The following is a 19,442-nucleotide window of genomic DNA, read 5'->3' on the forward strand; positions in this document are numbered from 1 at the left end:
GCATGGCACACAGGCTGTGTGCCATGTCGGGTTTTGTCTTTTTTCTGCACCAAGAGACACAGCCTGCGGTGGCATTTTGCATGTGCTGGGTGAGGGGTCCCTTAGGGTGCCACAATTCTTGCTGCAGCCCTTGTGGACCCTCTTCTACACCTCAGGCCGTAGGTACTAGTGGATACCATTTACTAGGGACTTACAGAGGGTACGTATTATTTTGCCAATGGGGAAAACAATTGCACAGTTTTGGGAAAGAGATTTGGCACTGGGGACCTGGTTAGCGGGGACCCAGAGCACTTCCAGTTGAAATTACATCTAATACCAGGCAAAAAGTGGGGGTGACCATGTCTAAAAGGGCACTTTCCTACAATGGTTACTTGAAATAGGTTTCAAGGGGCCCCTTCAGGACTTTACCACCTTGTCTTTACCTGCCCTGGAGCGTCTGGAGCAGATTTGATGGTCGTGTTGGTAGCTTTTCCCACTACACTAAATGAGAGAAGGGCACCTAGAAACAGGCTGCAGAGGGAGACCTGTGGGCAAGTCTGGGAACTCCCATTGGGGGTCTCAGTTTGTGAGGGCCCTGGGAGCAAGGAAGCACAGTTGGTTCTCGGAAACTGTGGTTAGGGCGCTCTGGTGTCAAGGGGTTAGGTCTGCTGGGCTTGTGCATCAAGGGCACTCCGCATTGCCGGTCTTTCCGGGTGAGGGTAAACAAACAGGACAGCTGGGCCACTCTCTTAATGGGTATCTGCGGTGCTGATGTCCCTTGACGGCAGATCGGTCTTGGAGTCGTTTGAGTCCGGACTGGACTCAAACAGGCCTTGGTTGCTTCAAGGGGTCTGGTACTCTAGGTATTTAGGCTGTGTGGCTCCGGTTGGCCCTGGTGTCTTCCCACTTTGTGGGGAGATGGATTTGACCTTCTGGAGCACGAAGACCTCTTCTTGGGCAGCTGCTGCGTCGGTGAGAATGGGCAGCAGCAGAATGGTGGACCGGACTTTGCTGTTTGGTACCTGCAAGCTGTAGGGGAGTAGCTCCTCTACTCCAAGGGATATTGCTTGCAATTTGCGAAGTGCTGGCAGTTCTCCGGTGTTCCTGGCAGATGCACAGCAACATGACAAGTCAGTTTGTCACGATAGTCAGGGGCATGTGCTGGCAGGGGATTGGTGCCAAAAAGTGTGCAGCTGGTCCTCCGTTCTCGCTTTCTTCGCTCTTCTCGGTCCTCTTCTTGTGTCAGTCAAATCTGACTTTCTGATGTCAGGAGTGCCCCCTAAATGCTCAATATAAGAGCATTATTGGTGTGTGAGGTAGTAGCTAATGGGCTACTTATCTCTGGGGTGTCTACACCCCCTAAATAGCCACACCCCGTGCGGAGTGGGCATAACACATACCTGGTGTATAAAATTTCACCAAAAACCAAGATGGCGGAACTCTATTTTTTATGATCACTTCAGGTAGCCCACGTTAGGGGTGTAACTAGCTTGATAGTGATTACGCCTCCTGACTAGCTAATTTTCACACCTGTCCAGGTTCCAAACGGGCCCTGGATAGGAGGCGACATTTCCCCTGTATATGGGAAGCAGGGGTCCAATATCAAAAAGCCTTTGAAGCCTCCTGCCTTGATATGCTGATCCCTCAGCCATCTTGCTTGGAGGAGGTGACAGCACCTCTGGCCTGAGCAGGCTTTATTTCTGCCCTCCGGGAGTGCGGGCTCTCATCTGCATGGGGTCAGAAACGTGTCTGTGGTGGCAGGCTGGTGGAGTGGAGAAGTGTGGCTCACTGGTTAGAGGAGGCAGACCTGGAAGCAGAGGTCAGCCCGGGACCAGGGTTCAATTCCCGGCTTTGCGAGGTCTTGAGTCCTAAAATGTCCGTGGACTCGATAATTCTCGCTCCGGTGCCTACTCGATTCACGGGTTCACACTCTGCGACTCTGGGCAATAGCTTGCTTAATCTCCACAACGGCCCCTCGCGGCGGGATGCCTGGCTTTCACCTTGCGGATACCCTGCCGGGGTTATCTCACAGGGGAATACCAGGACGGGTTCCCTAAGCAAGCGCTTAGAAACCGCTCGGTGATTTGCGCTATATAAATTCCTGTACATTTACATTTACATAGGCTGGTCTACACCAGTCAGCCAGCACACTAGAGGTTGGTAGGTTTCAGGGGCATCAGTATGGATTTATCAAGTGAAGGTGTTTGATACCAAACACCAGGTATTGCAGTGAAGCCGTCATGTAGCTGGGGAACTCTTATGATCTTATGACGTGAAGTAGTGTGGCTCACTGGTTAGAGGCGGCAGACCCGAGAGCAGAGGACGGCCCGGGACCAGGGTTCGAATCCCGGCGCGGCAGGTTTCTGGACCAGGGTCAGCGGACTCGATAATTCTCTCGCCTCGGTGCCCACTCTGATCAGCGATCACACTCGGCAACTCTGGGCATTAGCTTGCCTCATCTTCACTAACTGCCCCACCAGACCGCCGGGGATGCCTGGTCTCACCCTGGAGATACCCATTAAGGGACCATCTCTCAGGGAAGCCAGGAAGGGTTTCGCAGCGGTCGAAGCGCCTTGGGACCCTCCGGGTAAGTAGTGCGCTATATAAATGCCTATACATTTACATTTACATGATCGGTGCCCAACACATGTACTGAAGATGGCTTCTCTGTTCACTGGTACCATCTAGTAATTAAACTAGACAGCACAGGGGCATATCTGCTCATGCAGATATAGACACACATGTAATATAATGCACCCTGCCAGAGTACTGAAATGCCTGCTGTACAGGTGACTTGCATATATTGCATGCAGTGTCTGCGGCCATGTCACTCCGGAGGTGTGCCATGTCATGTTTTCATTTTTGTCTGCACCATTTCACGCAGCGTGCAGTCGCAGTTAGCATGAGTTTGGTGGGGGTTCCTTCAGGGTGGCACAATACATGCTGCAGCCCTTAGGGACTCTCCTTAGTACCCATGCCCTAGATACCAAGGGTACCATTTACAAGGAACTTACAAGGGTGCTAAGTCGTGGACCAATTGCACAGTTACCTTGTTTTTGGGAAAGAACACTGGCACTGGTGTCCTGGTTAGCAGGAACCCAGGTGAAAAGTGTGGGTGACCATGTCAAAAAGGGTCTCTTCCCTACATTTGCCTTCATTATAGCCCTTGCTTTTGCTAGAGGGGTTTCTAAAGTTCATACTTAAGACTTGTATGTATGCAGTTACGTTTGAGACAAGGGTGTTCTTAAAATGCAATAAACTCCTTGGTCTTTAAAGTGAATTACTTCCCCTTCTTGCCTGTTTGCTTTTCTTATGAAAAGTTGTTTTCTGCGTGGTTGGTGAGTTCACGGTCCTCTGTGTATGTTGGACAGGCCTAAGATTTGTCTTGTGCTTGTTTGGTTTTGTTTGAGATTCTCTTATGTTCCTTAGCATTGTTTTTTCTCTAGGTTCATCGTCAGGGTAATGTGCTCATTACTGGGAATGTTCGTTCGTCAAAATGACCCCCGCCTGAGGGACCGGAGCGTGAAAGTGTACGTCTGCAATCACACCACCCATTTCGATCATAACATCATTAATCTCTTGTTCTCCTGCAATACGGTAAGCAGACCAGTTTTTATTTTTATTTATCACATTTTGGATTTGCTTTGTTATTAATTGCAAAAATGGTCACCTGCCCATTAGGATTCTGTGGGCGACCCGTCATGCCCAATCTGTCTTTCAGCACAGGAGAGAAATCATCTATGCTTCTCTTATTGCTCATCTTAAGACTGTGTGGTCACCATTGACACAAGTTTCACTCCTACAAAAAACTCTTCTCAAACTTTCAAATTAATGTAATATGCCAGAAAATGAAAATAAATTGCACACAATTTCTGTTTAGTTGAAAATATTGTAGTTATTTTAGTATCTTCACCCAAAAAGTTAAAATATTCTAATATTGGAAAAGAAAATGCAGCTGATGTTACGTAAACCGGTATGTAGGTTACTTTCTGGATGCAAGTTCTGTTTTGCATGGGATTGTCATTTGACTTCACTTTTAACCCCAGTCAGTGGAAGGGGTTACTTTCTGCCACTTACCTCTGCAGACTGCTTACAACCTATAGATAATCCATGAACTACAAAACCACCCTGCACCTTCAAAACAAAAGTGAAGAAAACAACAAACCGCACCTTGCTTACCAGAGTTCATGCAGAAAAGCAGTGAAGAAAACCTCATCAAATCACAAGAGACTAATGTGGAGGATGCTGTTTTGAAATCTTTTTATTTCAGTTCTCTTTGCTCCTGAGACAAAGAAGCAACTGATTCCTTTCACTTCGGCATCTGAAGCCAAAAACAACCTTCAGCAGCATTTCGTCCCTCCGAAGCAGCTTCAGCAATGTGACCCTTACATAAGCAATATTTCCTTCGAGGATTAAGGTTGACAGTGTAACCAACACAGTGCCTCAAGAAACACCAATCAACCCTTCTATCTCCGCATCGTATCCCAGATATGTGCTTCCTTTTGCAGTGACTCCCTCTCGGGATCGATGAGGCTTCGCTAGCGCTTCGTAGCCGAAGCCAAGAGAATTCATGCCATTAAATGCTTCTTTAGTTGTGATTTGTGCCTCTCGCCTGATAAAAAGGCAACCCTGCAATCTGGTCCATGCATAGCAAGTCATGCTGCAGTCCGCCTCCTTGTACTAGACTAGTGATTTTATATCATGAAATACTTATTTCTTTATGAAATCCCTTTTAAATGTATGTTTGCATTTGGTATTTCGATGGTGCGAGCCTAGCCAGAAGGCATCAGAGCACTGCACATGGTCCAAGACCAGCATTAAGTTAACAAGTGAAAGGAACGGTAGCTGGTCTGTTGCTGTTAATGCGATGTGATAGAATGTTCTTTAAAGAGGTGAGTCTTCAACTCTTTCCTAAATTGGAGCAATGTCGGGCGGTCCTGATGGATCCAGTGATGCTGTGCCAGACCCCGGGGCATAGATGGAATAGTCCTGTTGTCTTGTTTGTTCATTTTTACTCTTCCTACTCCCGAGCCTGATTGTGTCCTAGCGGAGGGTGTTCCGAGAACCACTAGAGGTGGGGAACTTGTCAAGGTACTGCGCTCCCTTAATAACCAGGACCAAAACTCTGATTCTTCAGAAGCCGTTTCTATTGCATATTGTTTATGGAACCTCTGATCTTATGCTACCCGTAGCAAGCTCATACTAAAGATAGGGATGGGAAGCTTTCTTTAAAAGGCTAGCTCCCTCTCAAATATTATACACATTGCAAAATTACCCTCACACGTTTCCCCCATTGGTTTTCTAATATCCAAACATTATTGAATAACTAAGGAGGTCCTCCCAGAGTGGCCCACAGGGACAGCATAGAATTGACGTTTGACAGTCTGCTGGGAACAGTAGAGATAAAGCTCTATCTGGCTTCACAGTTCATTCCCAATAATGTCTGGCTCTATGGGGATAGAAACGACGCAGCACCCAGCAATCCGATCAGAAATGGACTCACTTGGCAAAGTGGGCTATCTCAATACTTTGTGGTTCAAGAGGTCCCCAGGCATTGCCCCCAGTGTCAGCCATCTCCCGAGAATTGTGGTATTGGATGTATAGTAGGATACATCCGCAGATACAGTGTCTGCTTCCCCATCTGAGCACAAGCCCATTTTGGTCCTTGTGGTTAAGGGAGCACAGTACCTTGACCAATCTATGTGCCTCGGCTTTGGCCACTATATTGGCCTCTACATTAATTAAGGAAATCGGTCTGCACAAGGCCCAAACTGTAGGTGGTTTATCTGGCTTAGGGATGACTGCAATGGTAGCTCCTCACAGTTCTCTGGGAAACTCCCTGGCCTTCAGTGCTTAATTGAACATGGACAGCATGCACGGAATTAAGCGAAAAGCATTGGAATCTATTTGGTCCCCAAGTCTTTCCGGTGGGCATCTTCTGCATGGCCTCTCTGACCTGTTACTCTGAGGATGAACGATTCAACTCTGGTCGATCAGCAGAGGGAAATGTTTGAAACATCAATTCTCCAGTATTGGGGTGTCTTTCATAGATTCACATGCCTGAATCATTCCACGTCGTCTGAGTGGGAGTCCCACGGTACATAAAAAAGCAATAATATACAATAATATCCTTAGTAAAACTTGGTGACAACCAACCAGGAAGTAAGTAGCCTCCGCTACCAGAGAAAAAACTTCCACACTCATGACTATCCTAGTCATTTTGTATAGTCCAAACTGCAGCCAACCAGGCGACAGCACCCACCAGAATGTTCTCCCCAGAGACTCAGGCTCTCAGATTTTCTACTGCATGTCGTGTGAAGGGAGTCTCCCTGAGCTCTGCTCAGTTCTTCTCAAGTTTTCTCAGGATTTCTTTATTTTAGGATGTCTTCCACTAAAATCTTTATTCAAGCCTTGTGAGTCTTGTGGTAAGGTCAGGCTTTTCTCAGAAGATCCCCACAAGAAATCCATTTACTGCCTGTACTCGTACCATCAGGTGAAGGACTGCAAGATTTGTAGGACCTTCCCTCAAAAGACCCTCCGGGACAGAGAGGGCTGCTTACTTCTGTGGCTACAGAAGCTCAAGGATCAAGATAATCCACTATCTGAGGTAGGCAATATATAGCTGGATATACTACAGCTTCTAGGAAGAGAGCTGCTGAGGAGGTATTCTCTTCTCCTGGGGCCAAGGTTGTGAGGAGACAGCAACCTTCTAAGGGGTCAGAGAGGCCTACCACTTCTAAGGCTACTCCCCCCTGGTAAGAGCAAACCTTTGCCATCCACGCCCCCGAGAAATCGATCAAGATTTTACCTCCGAAATCAACTTCTGAGAAGACTCTGCCTCAGAAGAAGACCCTTCGTCTATGAAGTTTCCTGTTGACGCAACATCTACATCTGCGGTAACCTTTTCTTCTCCTAAACCTGAAATGAAAATGTCGACGGCGTCTTCTCTGTCGACATTGGTCTATGTCTCAATAAGACCTATCTCGTCGACGAAGGAATCTACACCTGCCATCGTCGGCGCCCCAGCGATGTCAAAATCTAAGAAAACTCAGTCGAAGACGGCATCATCGTCGACTCCTCCGTCGACGGTCCCTTCATCATCGTCGTCGTTGACTACCTCGTCGACTAAGCCTGCATCGTCGACGGTCAAATCGTCGACGAAAACGTCATCGTCGACGAAGACTGCATCGTCGACGAAGGCTGCATCGTCGACGAAACCCTCCTCGTCGTCGAAGACTACTATATCGTCGACGACCCCCTCATCAACGTTGTCATCGTCTGGGCTTATGCCTCCGTCGACGGGCCCGTTGACGCCACAATTATCTACATGTACGACAATGCAAGTTTGGTCCCCATCTACAGTATTTACATATATGCCGTCTACGGCGAAGCCTTCCCTATTACAAAGGCGTGGTTCTGGACTAGAACCTTTATCTCCATTGCATTTGTCACCTCGTACAGTACATTTACAGGTCCCTGAAAAATTGCTAGACTTAGAGGACAGTGATGAAGACTCTAAATTGGATGGTAGGTTTGGAGCAGCTACAAGTCCTTCAGAACTACTCATCAAATACCAGGAAGAGGATCAAGATGATCCACCTTCGCCTGAACAGGTGACATCACCCATCACTAGTGTTCCAACAGCCCAGATGCCTGTGACATTGTTGACTAATCTTCAGCACATGCTCAATGATTATTACCAACGTTTCCTGCCATCTGAGTCAGTGGATTCGGTACCACCTCCACCTGTGGTTCGAGCTTCCACATCTGAATTCAGGTCGCCAACACCTCGTTCGCCAGTAGCTTCTCATCAACCTGAGGAACATCAATCATCAGAAGATGAGAAGCGAGAGGAAGGTGAAGTGGATGACAGATCCTTGTTGTCGGAGTGGGATGACTATCAAATCCAGACACCTTCTCCTTTGCCTCCGGTTCCTGTTGATTCACCTCCAGTGGACATTGGGGGTTTTCACCTTCTTATGGAAAGAGCGACTCAACGTTTCCATATCTCTATGGAAACTACGAAGGAGGAATGTTTCCTCTATGACTTCAAGGACCAGCCGAGGAGACCAGTAAAGACAATTCCAATTATTGATTTCATATGAAAAGAGGGCCTTAAGGTGATGTCTACTCCTGCATCTATCCCGCCAGTATTACCACGTATAGACACAAAATATAAGGCTCCGGAAAATACCTCAGCTTGCCTTATAGGTTACCCCGAGACAGATTTGGTGATTGTACAAGCTGCACAAAAGAGGTCCAGAAATCCTTCATCACCGATCACAGCCCCGCCTGATACAGAGGCAGGCGTCTAGATTCTATTGAAAAAAAGGCATCTACGATGGCAGCGACAACTGTCCGGGCGGGCAACTCCTTGGCCTTTCTGGGTCGTTACGACCGGCAGATGTGGTCGGACATCTCACCATACATTAATATGCTTCCTGAACCTGCTAAATCTGAAGCTCTCAAAATACTGCAAGAAGGCGAGAGAACCTCAGCCGAGATTATGGACTGTGCAGTGGATGTGGCTTCTATGCGATTCAGGCAGCTAGCAGGGGCTGCTGTCCTACGACGACAGTGCTGGCTTCAGGCGACTTATTTTCGCCAGGAGGTGCAAGCGAAGATGTTGGATATGCCCTTCGATGGGGAGAATTTGTTTGGCCCGCAGGTAGAAGACTCCTTGCAAACAATTAAGAAGGACACAGAAACAGCCACATCCCTTGGCGCCTTACAGTTTTGAAAGCCGCCCTTTCGGGGTGCGAGAGGACGTGGATCGTCCTCTAATAGGGGAAGTTATGGTCAACAGTCTTCCTACAGGTCTTATCAAGGGAATCTGTGCTACCAGGCCCAGCGTTGCCAATCTTATGGCCAGCGCAACACCACTTATTCCCAGAATAAGAAAAAGCCTGCCTACCTCGGAAAAGATTCCAATAAGAGGCAATGAGTGTCACCACCTGCCACCGCTACTGTCACAGTCCCATGTAAAAATTGGAGGAAGAATCGCAAAGTTTTACTCAAGTTGGTCCTCAATAACATCGGACAAGTGGGTCCTAGACATTGTGGCCTGGGGCCATGCTCTCGAGTTCGTAAAGTTTCCTCCAAATGTCCACCTCATCTCAGAGTTGTTTTCCCAAATCAATCTGATGTTACAAAAAGGAGCGATCGAAAAAGTCCCTCAAGGACAGAGAGGAACAGGATTCTATTGAAGGTTCTTTATCATAAAGAAAAAATTCGGAGAATGGCGTCCGATTCTAGACCTTCGTTCCCTCAACAAGTATTTGAAAAAGCTATCGTTTCGGATGCTATCGCCTCAGGAAATACTGCATCTTCTTTCGGCAGGAGAGTACATGGCCACCCTGGACCTTCAAGATGCGTACTTCCACGTTCCCATTTTACCCAGTCACAGGAAGTTCCTGAGTTTCAGAGTGGCTGGCAGGGATTTTCAGTTCAAGGTCCTCCCCTTTGGGCCACATTCGGCACCAAGAGTGTTCACAAAGGTCCTAGCTCCGGTAGCAGCTTACCTCTGGCTGGAGGGAATTCAAATATTTCCCTACTTGGACGATTGCCTTATCAAGGCGAGTTCCTTCTCAAACACAAACATCCATGTACAACGATGTCTGTCTCTCTTCCAGTCGTTGGGACACTCTATCAATCTCAACAAGTCTCGCCTTGTTCCGTCCCAAAAACAGACCTTCTTGGAAGTAACCTTGGACACACAACTGGTCCGTGCTTTCATATCGGACGAAAGGCAAGAAAGGATACAAAACATGGCTCAAATGTTGCTGTCAAGAAGGTCAGTTTCAGTCCGACAGTTCAAGTCTTTTCTGGGAATGGTTTCTTCTTGCATCCCGTTGATTCCAAATTACCGCCTCAGAATGAGGCCTCTGCAGGAAGAACTCCACATTCAATGGCTGCAAGTCTCGGGTTCATTCGAGGATCTCATTCACATCGCCCCTCGGATGCGAGAAGCTTTTCTCTGGTGGATCCAAGACATAAATCTGCAGAAGGGATGTGCGTTCCTTCAAGACGCAATGAGTTACACGATTACCACAGATGCATCTCTCGAAGGTTGGGGAGCACATATTCGGGGGCTGAAGGTCAGCGGGAGATGGAGTCCTTAACAAAAGGCCTGGTACATCAACATGCTAGAGCTAAGAGCCATCGTCTTAGCTCTCAAATCCTTTCGGGCAATCATTCAAGGGGCCACAGTATTGGTGCGCACAGAACACCACAAGTATGCACTACTTAAACAAACTGGGAGGAACGAGGTTGGTTCTTCTATCTCAGGAAACCCCAGAAATATGGACATGGGCGATACAACACAGGATCACTCTCTTGGCTGTCCGCAGCAAACGTGCTGGCGGACACCCTCAGCAGATTAACGGTGTCCACCCACGAAAGGGAGCTACATCAAGCAACAACGGATCGGATCCTCCAGCAGTGGGGTCATCCCGATCTAGACCTCTTTGCGACCAAGAAGAACAGCAGATGCCTGTTCCTTGCAAGCTGGCATCCCCACAGAGACTCTCAGGGGAATGCTTTTTCGATCAACTGGTCTCAAATATATGCTTACGCTTTTCCTCCCATACCGTTGGTTCCCAGGGTTCTCCGGAAGATGAAGAGAGAACCGTGTCACCTGATTCTCATCGCCCCCAGGTGTCCTCGCCAATACTGGTTCACCGAACTTCTTCTCTTCTCGGAGTGCGAACCAATACAGCTTTGACCAATACCGAATCTCCTCTCAATCCAGAATGGGCAGATTTGCTATCCGGACTCTCTGAAATTAGCTGCTTGGCACCTGAACACCTTGAATTCGCGCATCTGAATATCTCTGCGGATTGTAAAGAGGTGCTAGCTAACACACGAGCTCCTGCAACAACAAAAATATACAGATGTGACGGGGTGGGCATGCAAGACCCCGTGGCAGGGGATCAGACTACGCTGTGGTGGGCAGCCGCCCCTGTTTCACCTAACTCCATTGCCTCCATGCAGCCCCCTGACAGCCCGGACAGAGACGAATGGAAGGTTGGAGACCCGGATTATTGGTGGCCGATACAGGAACAAGAACCCTACACCTTTAAGGGATGGGAGACCGCCTTGGGAGCCACACCCCCCCTCCTCACACGTGACGACGTCAAAAGAGCCACAGGAACAGGAAGACACGGACAATGTTTTCCCCGAGTCGAGTGGACGCGAGGAGAGAGCAAGCCGTTGCCCCGGAGGGAAGGAGATCCTGAAGAGCCCTGCAGACGAGATCCTGAAGAGCCAAACAACCGAGACCTCGAGGAGCCCAGGAGACGAGACACAGAGGCCTGGAGAGCCGAGGAAGAGCGATCCGCCCCGCCACACGCCCACGGGAGGTGTGTGGCTCAAACAGGTACGGGGGCGTATGGCGGGTTGGATGGGACAACGTAGCCTACCCCCGTTTTAGCAATTGTACAGCCCCTTGTACAGTCGGCCTTCTCACCCCCCCCCCCCCCCCCCCCCCCCACCCGCACGAGCACAAATTCGTCACTGACCATCCTTTTGAACAGACACGTGTGCGTGCACTGGTTTCCCTCACCCTCACCCCCGGTCCCTGAGAGCGTGGTGCATATATGATCCTAACCTCCGGTTTCTCTTCTCCCCACTGTACGGGCGGAGCTGCCTTCGGGAGAAGAACGGACCAGTGACCTCGTCACCCTGGAGCCTTCCCGGACTTCACCTTACGACCCTGCAGCGTTTGCGCGGGAGCGCCTCACGAGCCGCCAACGAAAAACTTACACTAAACCAATAAAAATAAAGCCATCCCTGAAAAGTCTATCACAGTATTCAGCCTCTCCTTCTGTAGCAACGTCCTTGCCATCCCCCCTGGTGATGTAATGTAATGTGTATTGTAAAGCACATTTCTATAGCGCTCCTATCACTCCAGGGAGTATCTTGGCGCTTAACCAACCCAGGTGGACGGGTAGGGGGCAAGATGATGAATGCCCTATTACATCACACTATTAGATCAAGGCTCTGCAGGCTACATCAGTTAAAGAGAAGACCCAAGTTTTTAATGCTTTCCTGAAGTGGGTCTCCTGGGATAATGCTCTTAGGGAGGGTGGTAACTGATTCCAGGCCTTAGCGCCCAGAAAGAAGAGGGATCTGCCACCTCTTGTAGTCAGCTTAAAGCGAGGAATGGTAAGCAAGTTCTGGCTAGCAGATCTCAGACAGCGGGTGGGGTGATATTTCTTAAACCCGTTGCAGAGGTATTTAGGTCCTTGCTGTTGGAACGCCCTGAACGTGATGACAAGTATCTTAAATAAGATCCTTTTACTAATAGGCAGATAGAAGCAAGCAGCACTAGCCCGGGACCCTTCCCCCAACCCCGTACAACAGACTTAAATGGAAAAGGTTCTGCATTTGGTGTCAATCGACTGGGATTCAAACTTTTCAGGCAACGCCGGATCAGATATTGCCTTTCTTCTTGCACCCGGCAAGATCAGGTTTATCTCATGCAACTTTGAAAGTCTTTCTAGCGGCCATTTCAAGGTACAGACAAGATGGGACCACCTCTCCTTATTCTTCAAGATTAATACAACCGTTCTTTAAAGGACTATTCAGAATGTTTCCTCGTGTACGTCGTCCGCCTCCTTCATGGCCTCTTAATGTAGTGTTAGCGCAGCTCATGCGCCACCCATTTGAGCCAATTCACAAGGTGGATTTCAAATTCCTTACATGGAAGGTATCTTTTCTGCTGGCATTGACTTCATCCAGAAGAGTTAGTAATGTTCAAGCCTTCACAGTCAAGACCCCGTTCTTGCAATTCACATCCAATTCTGTGATACTACGTACAAACCCGAGTTTTATGCCTAAGGTGCCTTCGGATTTTCACCTGAACGAACCAGTTATCTGAAAGACGTTTTTTCCTGATCCGCCCTCTCCTGCGGAGCGGGCATTATATACCCTTGACGTCAGAAGATGTTTAAAATTCTATTTACAAAGGACGTCGGGCCTCGGCAAATCTTATCAACTGTTTGTTGCCTATGGAAAAATGCGACAAGGACAAGCAGTGCCTAAACAAACCATAGCTAGATGGATTTCAGCAGCTATTGACTTTTGCCATATACAAGTGGGAAGACCTTTACAGACCACGCCAAGAGCTCATTCTACAAGACCTGTTTCTTCCTAGACTGCTTTCTTTGCTGGAGTTCCCCTTCAGCAGATCTGCATAGCAGCGACCTGGTCCAGGAGACATACTTTCACCAAGCATTATTGCTTGGATGCTACCAGCGAGCCTGATTCTTCAGTGGGTCAAGCGGTTCTACGCAATCTTTTCAGATAAGGTGAGCCTCTGTTTGCCTCCTCCTCTGTACTGCTTTCCAGACGCTTATTCCATGCTTATTATTGAGTACATTCTCATGTGATTGCAAGTTGATTCATGCATATATGAATATTGGCATTTTATTATGTAAATGTATATACTTGATATGTACAAACTATGCTACAGGGTTTTGTGTATCCTGGGTAGGCAGGGCTTTACAGGAAGGTGACTGCAAGTGGCACCCCGGTGCTCACTACGCATCTGCCGGCTAGAACCAGTTCCAGGGGCACACCAGCCCCTGGCCTGGGGAAAGTCCGGCATGGGAGAGGGGTGTAACCACCCCCTTCCTGGTCCCACCCCTAGGGCAGGACCTAGTCGCGTACCCACCCCTTTCTTTAGGATAAAGGCAGGAGCGGGGACCCTTCCAAATTGGATCATCTTTGAATCAGGAAACTACTTTCTACGAAAGGAACTCTCGACTTCTTCTCAAGATTTCTCCCTTGTGGCTAAGGAGTAGTCACCCTGCATCCGCAGGCACCATCTAAGAACTCAGCGGTTTGCTGCACGTCCTTCCTCAGGAATCCGACCGACCAGCACGACGAGACCCTGGCTTCCCTGGCACCTCTGACCTCTACCTACCTCTACAGCACAGCTGAGAACCGTAGGTGCGACGAGACCTTGAGGGACCGGCCAACATCAGAACTGCACGACTTCTATCCAGCACGACCGCCGAGGGATCCTCTGGTGAATGCTTTGGGGTCCGAGAAGCCCCGACCCTGAGCAGCTCCAGCACCGAAGTCCAGCCCCCCAGCATCTCCACGATCTGCGTGGGGCCCTTCTGCTTTTTGCTGCTCACCGCGTTGTCTGGCTACTAGCCCGCTGGCTTGTGGCCTTCCCGACGACGATCAACGACGACAACACTGCTGGTCTGGTTGTTCCAGACTGGCCCTTGCTCCCTTCCAAAAGAGGAGCACCCCGGACCCTCCTGGTCCACTCCAGACGCCATTTTAGGTCCACCGCGTGGGCTTGAATTTGCCAAGACTTGTTGCCCCAATCCTGGGTCCAGCGACGTCGACAGCATCAACCATCGTGGGACAGCTTGCACCTCCATCCTGGTCGCCGACAACGCCTCCTGGTCCGTGAGACTACAGAGCCCAGCGTCGCCCACTCACCTGGTCGAGGTGACTTCGCCCGGTGCCATCCTGGTGCCCACACAATCACTGGCTAGTGATTAAGAACTTGGTCCCCTCTGCTTTCAGGTGTCATCCATCTTCGATCCAGGCTTGGATCACTCGAACTATCTTCACTGGTCGCCTGCCAGCAACTTCTTTCTTCAGGCTCCTGGTTCGTCAACGAGGATTCCCGACGTCTTTTCAGACCTATGCAGCTGCAGCCCCTGGGCTAGGTAACTTAGGCATTTCGGTGCCCCAGCATAGCCTCACTATCTAAGGGTCCAGATCCACTGTCGTTTTCGACCTACCTTATCGGGTTCGCCCGAGAACACTAACTTTGTCTTTACTAGCCTCCATAGACTTCATCCCGCATCCCGCGTGAGAGTGCACACTCTGCACCCGAGTCCCCTAGGCCTCCTACTAGTAATCTGAAGGTTCAGTAACATAGTCCTAGCGATTCCAAAGCCTATTAGTACAGTACTTACCTGCTAGTAATTTTGCATTCCACTTTTGGAGTATATGGTTTTTCGTGCCCCTGGGGCATTTGTGTAAATTGTGCAACTTAAAGTATTTTCCTAAGAGTTTTGTTGTGTGCTTAGTACCCTGTCCTCATAAAGAGTACAGGGCTGTTGTGATCTAAATAAATACACTGTTTATTTTCATAACACTTGTGTGGTGTCCTTTCACTTGGTGTTCAAGGGGTATATGTGATGGTATTACAGCTGGCTTAACACGCCCTCTAGAGTTTAGCCCGAAGACTGCTCGTATCCACGCTACTAGGATAGCTGGTCTAAGGTTGACTTACAACCAATCACCATAAGGGTCGTTTGGACCGATGTATAGTGGTCACTAGAATAGTGAACATTGTATATCAGGCCAACTTCTCACACTGCTATCTTCTCTGATTCAGGCATGTGATTCGATTAAAGACCCCAATACTGGAGAAGAACAATCGTTACTTACCTGTAATCTGTGGTTCTCCAGTATTGGTGTCTTTAATAGATTCACATTCAACCTGCCCACCTCCCCTTAGAGGCTTTAGGCTTGGGAAGTTTTAACTTCACTCCTGTGCGAGAAAATCAGAGAGCCTGAGCCTCTGTGGAGAACATTGGCTTGGCTACAGTTTGGGCTATGCAAAATGACTAGGATAGTCATGAGTGTGGAAGTTTTTTCTCTGGTAGCGGAGGCTACTTACTTCCTGGTTGGTTGTCACCAAGTTTTTCTAAGGATATTATTGCATATTATTGTTTTTTATGTACCGTGGGACTCCCACTCCGACGATGGGGAATGATTCAGGCATGTGAATCTATGAAAGACACCAATACTGGAGAACCACAGATTACAGGTAAGTAACTATTGTTCATCTTGCACTGTTGGGTGTTGGTGTTCTACTACCCCGATGTTATAGGTCTGTGTAATGCTTCATAATAGGCTGCAAATGCATCTACAGTCTCCTGTGATGTATATAACAATTCACCCCTAGGGCTGTAAGTTATAGCTATGAAATTAGCCTTCATATCTTTATTGGCAAGTCAATAGAACAGTTTCTCTGTCTTATCGTCATGTTCATAAAGTATGTGCTGAGAGGCAGACCAGTCCTCCTCCTCTGCATCTAGTACCCTTTTTTCAGGACTGTGCTAGCAGTGTCTAGCTGGCATTTGGTTTCCCCCTCCAGAAAAGGTAGATGCATCTGTTCGAGGTTGGCTGTTTGTTGTTCGAAGTGTTTTGCCTTTCACTATTGTTTTCTGGGCCTGAATGATGTTAGATTATTAGAACTCTCATAACCGCTTTCAGGACCTACCGTAGTATTCTACATGTTGTCTCTGGATTTGAGTTTAGTTCCAGATGGCGAACCATGCTATCCCTATTAAGGTCTTGGGATTTCTCCTCTAGTAACCACCAAGCGTTGAGCCTCTATTTCTTCTCTCTGCCCATACAGAAGGACGCACCAATGTCATTTCCAATGGTGAATGGTCTGAAAGGGAGCAAGGACATACTCTGGCCCCACCAACCACCTACGTCTCCAGCTGGGATAGAAAAATAATCTAATCGAGTTATTTATGGGTATATGAGTAAAATGTCAAATCCAGGACCTCCGGGTCCCGTAGCACCCAAACATTGCGGATGCAAAGAGAATTAGCTGGGTCTGAAAGGGCCGTAGAGCGAATGGCATCTCAAGTATCCTGAACGGGATCCATCAAGGAGCTGGAATCCACACCTGAAGCTGTCCTGCCCCCATAGGTCATCAAGCGTATCAATTTTAGCTATTTTTATTGTAAAGCAACGCAAATTGTTCCACTATTCAAGAACGCACACCCGCATATAGTAGCATTGTTTTTCTATCTACTTCCCCGTAATCTGTACACCACTGTAGTGCTTTATACTCAGCTCGTGCTTAGCACTCCACCTAGAAGAAACTGTGGGCCATGTTCAACGAGAACGGTGTATCCTGTGCCGAGACTCCACTTTGAACAGGTTACTGCACCTTTGTAGAAGTCCTCTCGAGCCATCACTTTACAGCACTGCTTCACAATTGAAGACTAGGAAAGATGCTGCACAGAGGACCAGCACTTAAGTGTAGAGGAGTTTTTTTAAGTGAGTGATATTGAGGTGATTTGAAGATGTGAGTAACGGCCAGCACTGCTGCTGTAATGAAATTACTCCCATTCTGCTTCTGTGTCTCCTGCGGCACCTTGGTCTCTAAGGCCTCAGTGTGAAGAAGCAGTCAGTCTTCGCTTGCAGGTGTTGGGAGTTTTTTCTTGGGCTGTTTCTTTCACTGCCATTTTTCTTCAACCCGTATTGTTTCTCTTCCCAGCCCATGCTGAATGGAGTGCCCGGCTTTTTGTGCTGGGCCCGGGGTTTCATGGAGCTGGGGACTGCCTGGAGCCGAGCTGAGCTGCTGGAGCACTTGAAACAGTATGTGTCTCAAGAGGGTAGTCTCCCACTGCTCCTCTTCCCTGAGGAGGGAGCCACCAATGGCCGGGTTGGACTGCTCAAGTTCAGGTGAGTAGAGATGTGTGATCTTGGCGAAGCCTCTCAGAGTAACATTACAACAATGCTACTGCAAATTTGTGAAATTAATTGTGTGCACTGCCTTTCTTGCATTCAGCAGCATGCCTGATAGTACAGCCAGAGCTTTCGAGTCATGCTGCCTTTGGTAGTAGTGGCCCTCTACCGTAGGGTCCCAGTTTGTGAATGCTTATTTTACCCTACAGTATGAGCTCCATGGTATTAACGAGTCCAAATATTTTTATGATTATAAGGCTATATGGCTTTGTTTTGAGTCTTTGTCTCCAATGTGTGTATGATCGACTTCTCTTCCAGGGGATACTCATCAATAGTCATAAGCACTGAATAATCTCCACCCATAAGTGGGAACCCGGAACATATAGACTAATACATATATATGTGTAAATATATCAAAAGAGTACATAGTACTAAAAGAATTATACACATATACATGTATAAACTAATAATATGCAGCCCTAATCATAACCTATAGGCTAATAAAGCCATATTACATACGTTCTGCAGAAAGAAAAAAATCTATAAAAACCAATGCAAGAAAAAGGCATGCGCCTGAAATGCATTCCACAGACAACCTTTTATTTTCATCAAAGAACATGTAATAAAAGGCATTTAGCCTAAGTAGGCTGCATAAAGAAATAACATCCCTGTACAGAAAAGCAGACTGTCACCTCGCCTTTAAGGCCTGAGAGAATCTGAACACTTTGCCTTTAAGGCCACCAGGGGAACCCTGCTCCCATCATGCTTCACAGGTGGCAGTTAGGTCAGTTCTTTTTCCGACTTGTTCTGTGAGGAACCTGGAACTTGAGCTCTACTGAATTTGATTGTTTTTCAGTCAGAATTTGTTTTTTTCTCACTTTATTAGACAGTAGTGACTGCTAGTGGTATTTTTCCATCTTTTCTGACTAATTCATAGAGAATTTTTAGTCAGTTATGCCACCTTTATTCTACAAGTGTCCTTCCTGTGGGAAGATGTCCAAAACAGATCCTCATTCTGTTTGTGTGGTTTGTTTGCCATCCACACATTACATAGAGAAATGTTACCACTGCCTCAAACTTTCCAGAATAGCTCTCAAGGAAAGAGAGAGAATTCGTCTTTTGGGGCTTATGGAGAGGGAGAAACATTATGAGAAGGGTGCAAGGAGTGAAATCTCGTCAAAGATCTGCGTCTCCTTATGGTAGAAGCAAGAAAAGGCCTCATGAGACACCATTGAGGGCGAGTGATAAAGTAAGATTGAGGTCGAAGTCCAGATTGCCGTCAGGTTTGTCGACGTAGAGGCCAGTGGAAAGCAGTAAGTCGGCGACTCTTGTCCACGTCGAAACCGAGTTTAAGATCTCCGTCAAGAAGCTTTTCTACGTCAAGAAGCTTTTCGACGTCTAGGCATGTGGTGTCAATTGCAGTGAAGCCAGCGTCGAGGGTGAGAAATATGTTGACGTCGCGTGCTAGAAGTAGATTGACGTCGAGACCTGAGAAGAGGAGCAGATCAAGGTCGCCGTCGAGGGATGGGTCGACGACGTGGCCTGCTTTGGGCTCGAGGCATGAGAAGTCTTGTTCGACGTCGAGGAAATAGACTTCGAGGTCTGCGCGTCAAGGCATTCCAGATCAACCTCTCGGGCCAGTCATAGTTCTCTGTCGAGGTTGGAGCCGGCGTCGAGGACGTCTACTGACCAGCCAGGGTCGACGTCGAAGGATCCGACGTCGAGGGCTTCTTCGAACAGATCTCCATCTGTCAGAGCCTCTCCTCATCAGACATCTTCTATCGTGGCTCATTCTGGTTCGACGTCGAGGCATTCGACGTCGAGGGACAAACAGTTGGATCCTGGAGAAGGAGCACATAGCCTGACGTCTAGATCTCCACCGTCTATTAGGAGTTCTTCGTTGTCGTTGATGGGGATACAGATTGTGCAGGTGACCCCGGAGGGCTCTCCGGTGCGCAAATCACCTCCCGTTGGCAGGTCCCCTAGATGGTTGGAGA

At 48.1% G+C, this 19,442-nt stretch overlaps 1 protein-coding gene across 1 annotated transcript in view; it reads left to right on the forward strand.

Annotated features, from left to right (window-relative positions):
- Positions 1-19,442, forward strand: part of AUP1 (AUP1 lipid droplet regulating VLDL assembly factor) — a 129,176-nt gene that overhangs the window by 35,754 nt on the left and 73,980 nt on the right. The window contains exons 3-4 of the mRNA XM_086964401.1: positions 3,426-3,576; positions 17,255-17,442. Of these exons, the coding sequence (XP_086820527.1) occupies positions 3,426-3,576; positions 17,255-17,442 (339 nt within the window). The remainder of the gene's footprint in view (positions 1-3,425; positions 3,577-17,254; positions 17,443-19,442) is intronic.

The sequence above is a fragment of the Lissotriton vulgaris genome, chromosome 3_2 (genome assembly GCF_964263255.1).
Source record: "Lissotriton vulgaris chromosome 3_2, aLisVul1.2, whole genome shotgun sequence".
Lineage (NCBI taxonomy): Eukaryota > Metazoa > Chordata > Amphibia > Caudata > Salamandridae > Lissotriton > Lissotriton vulgaris.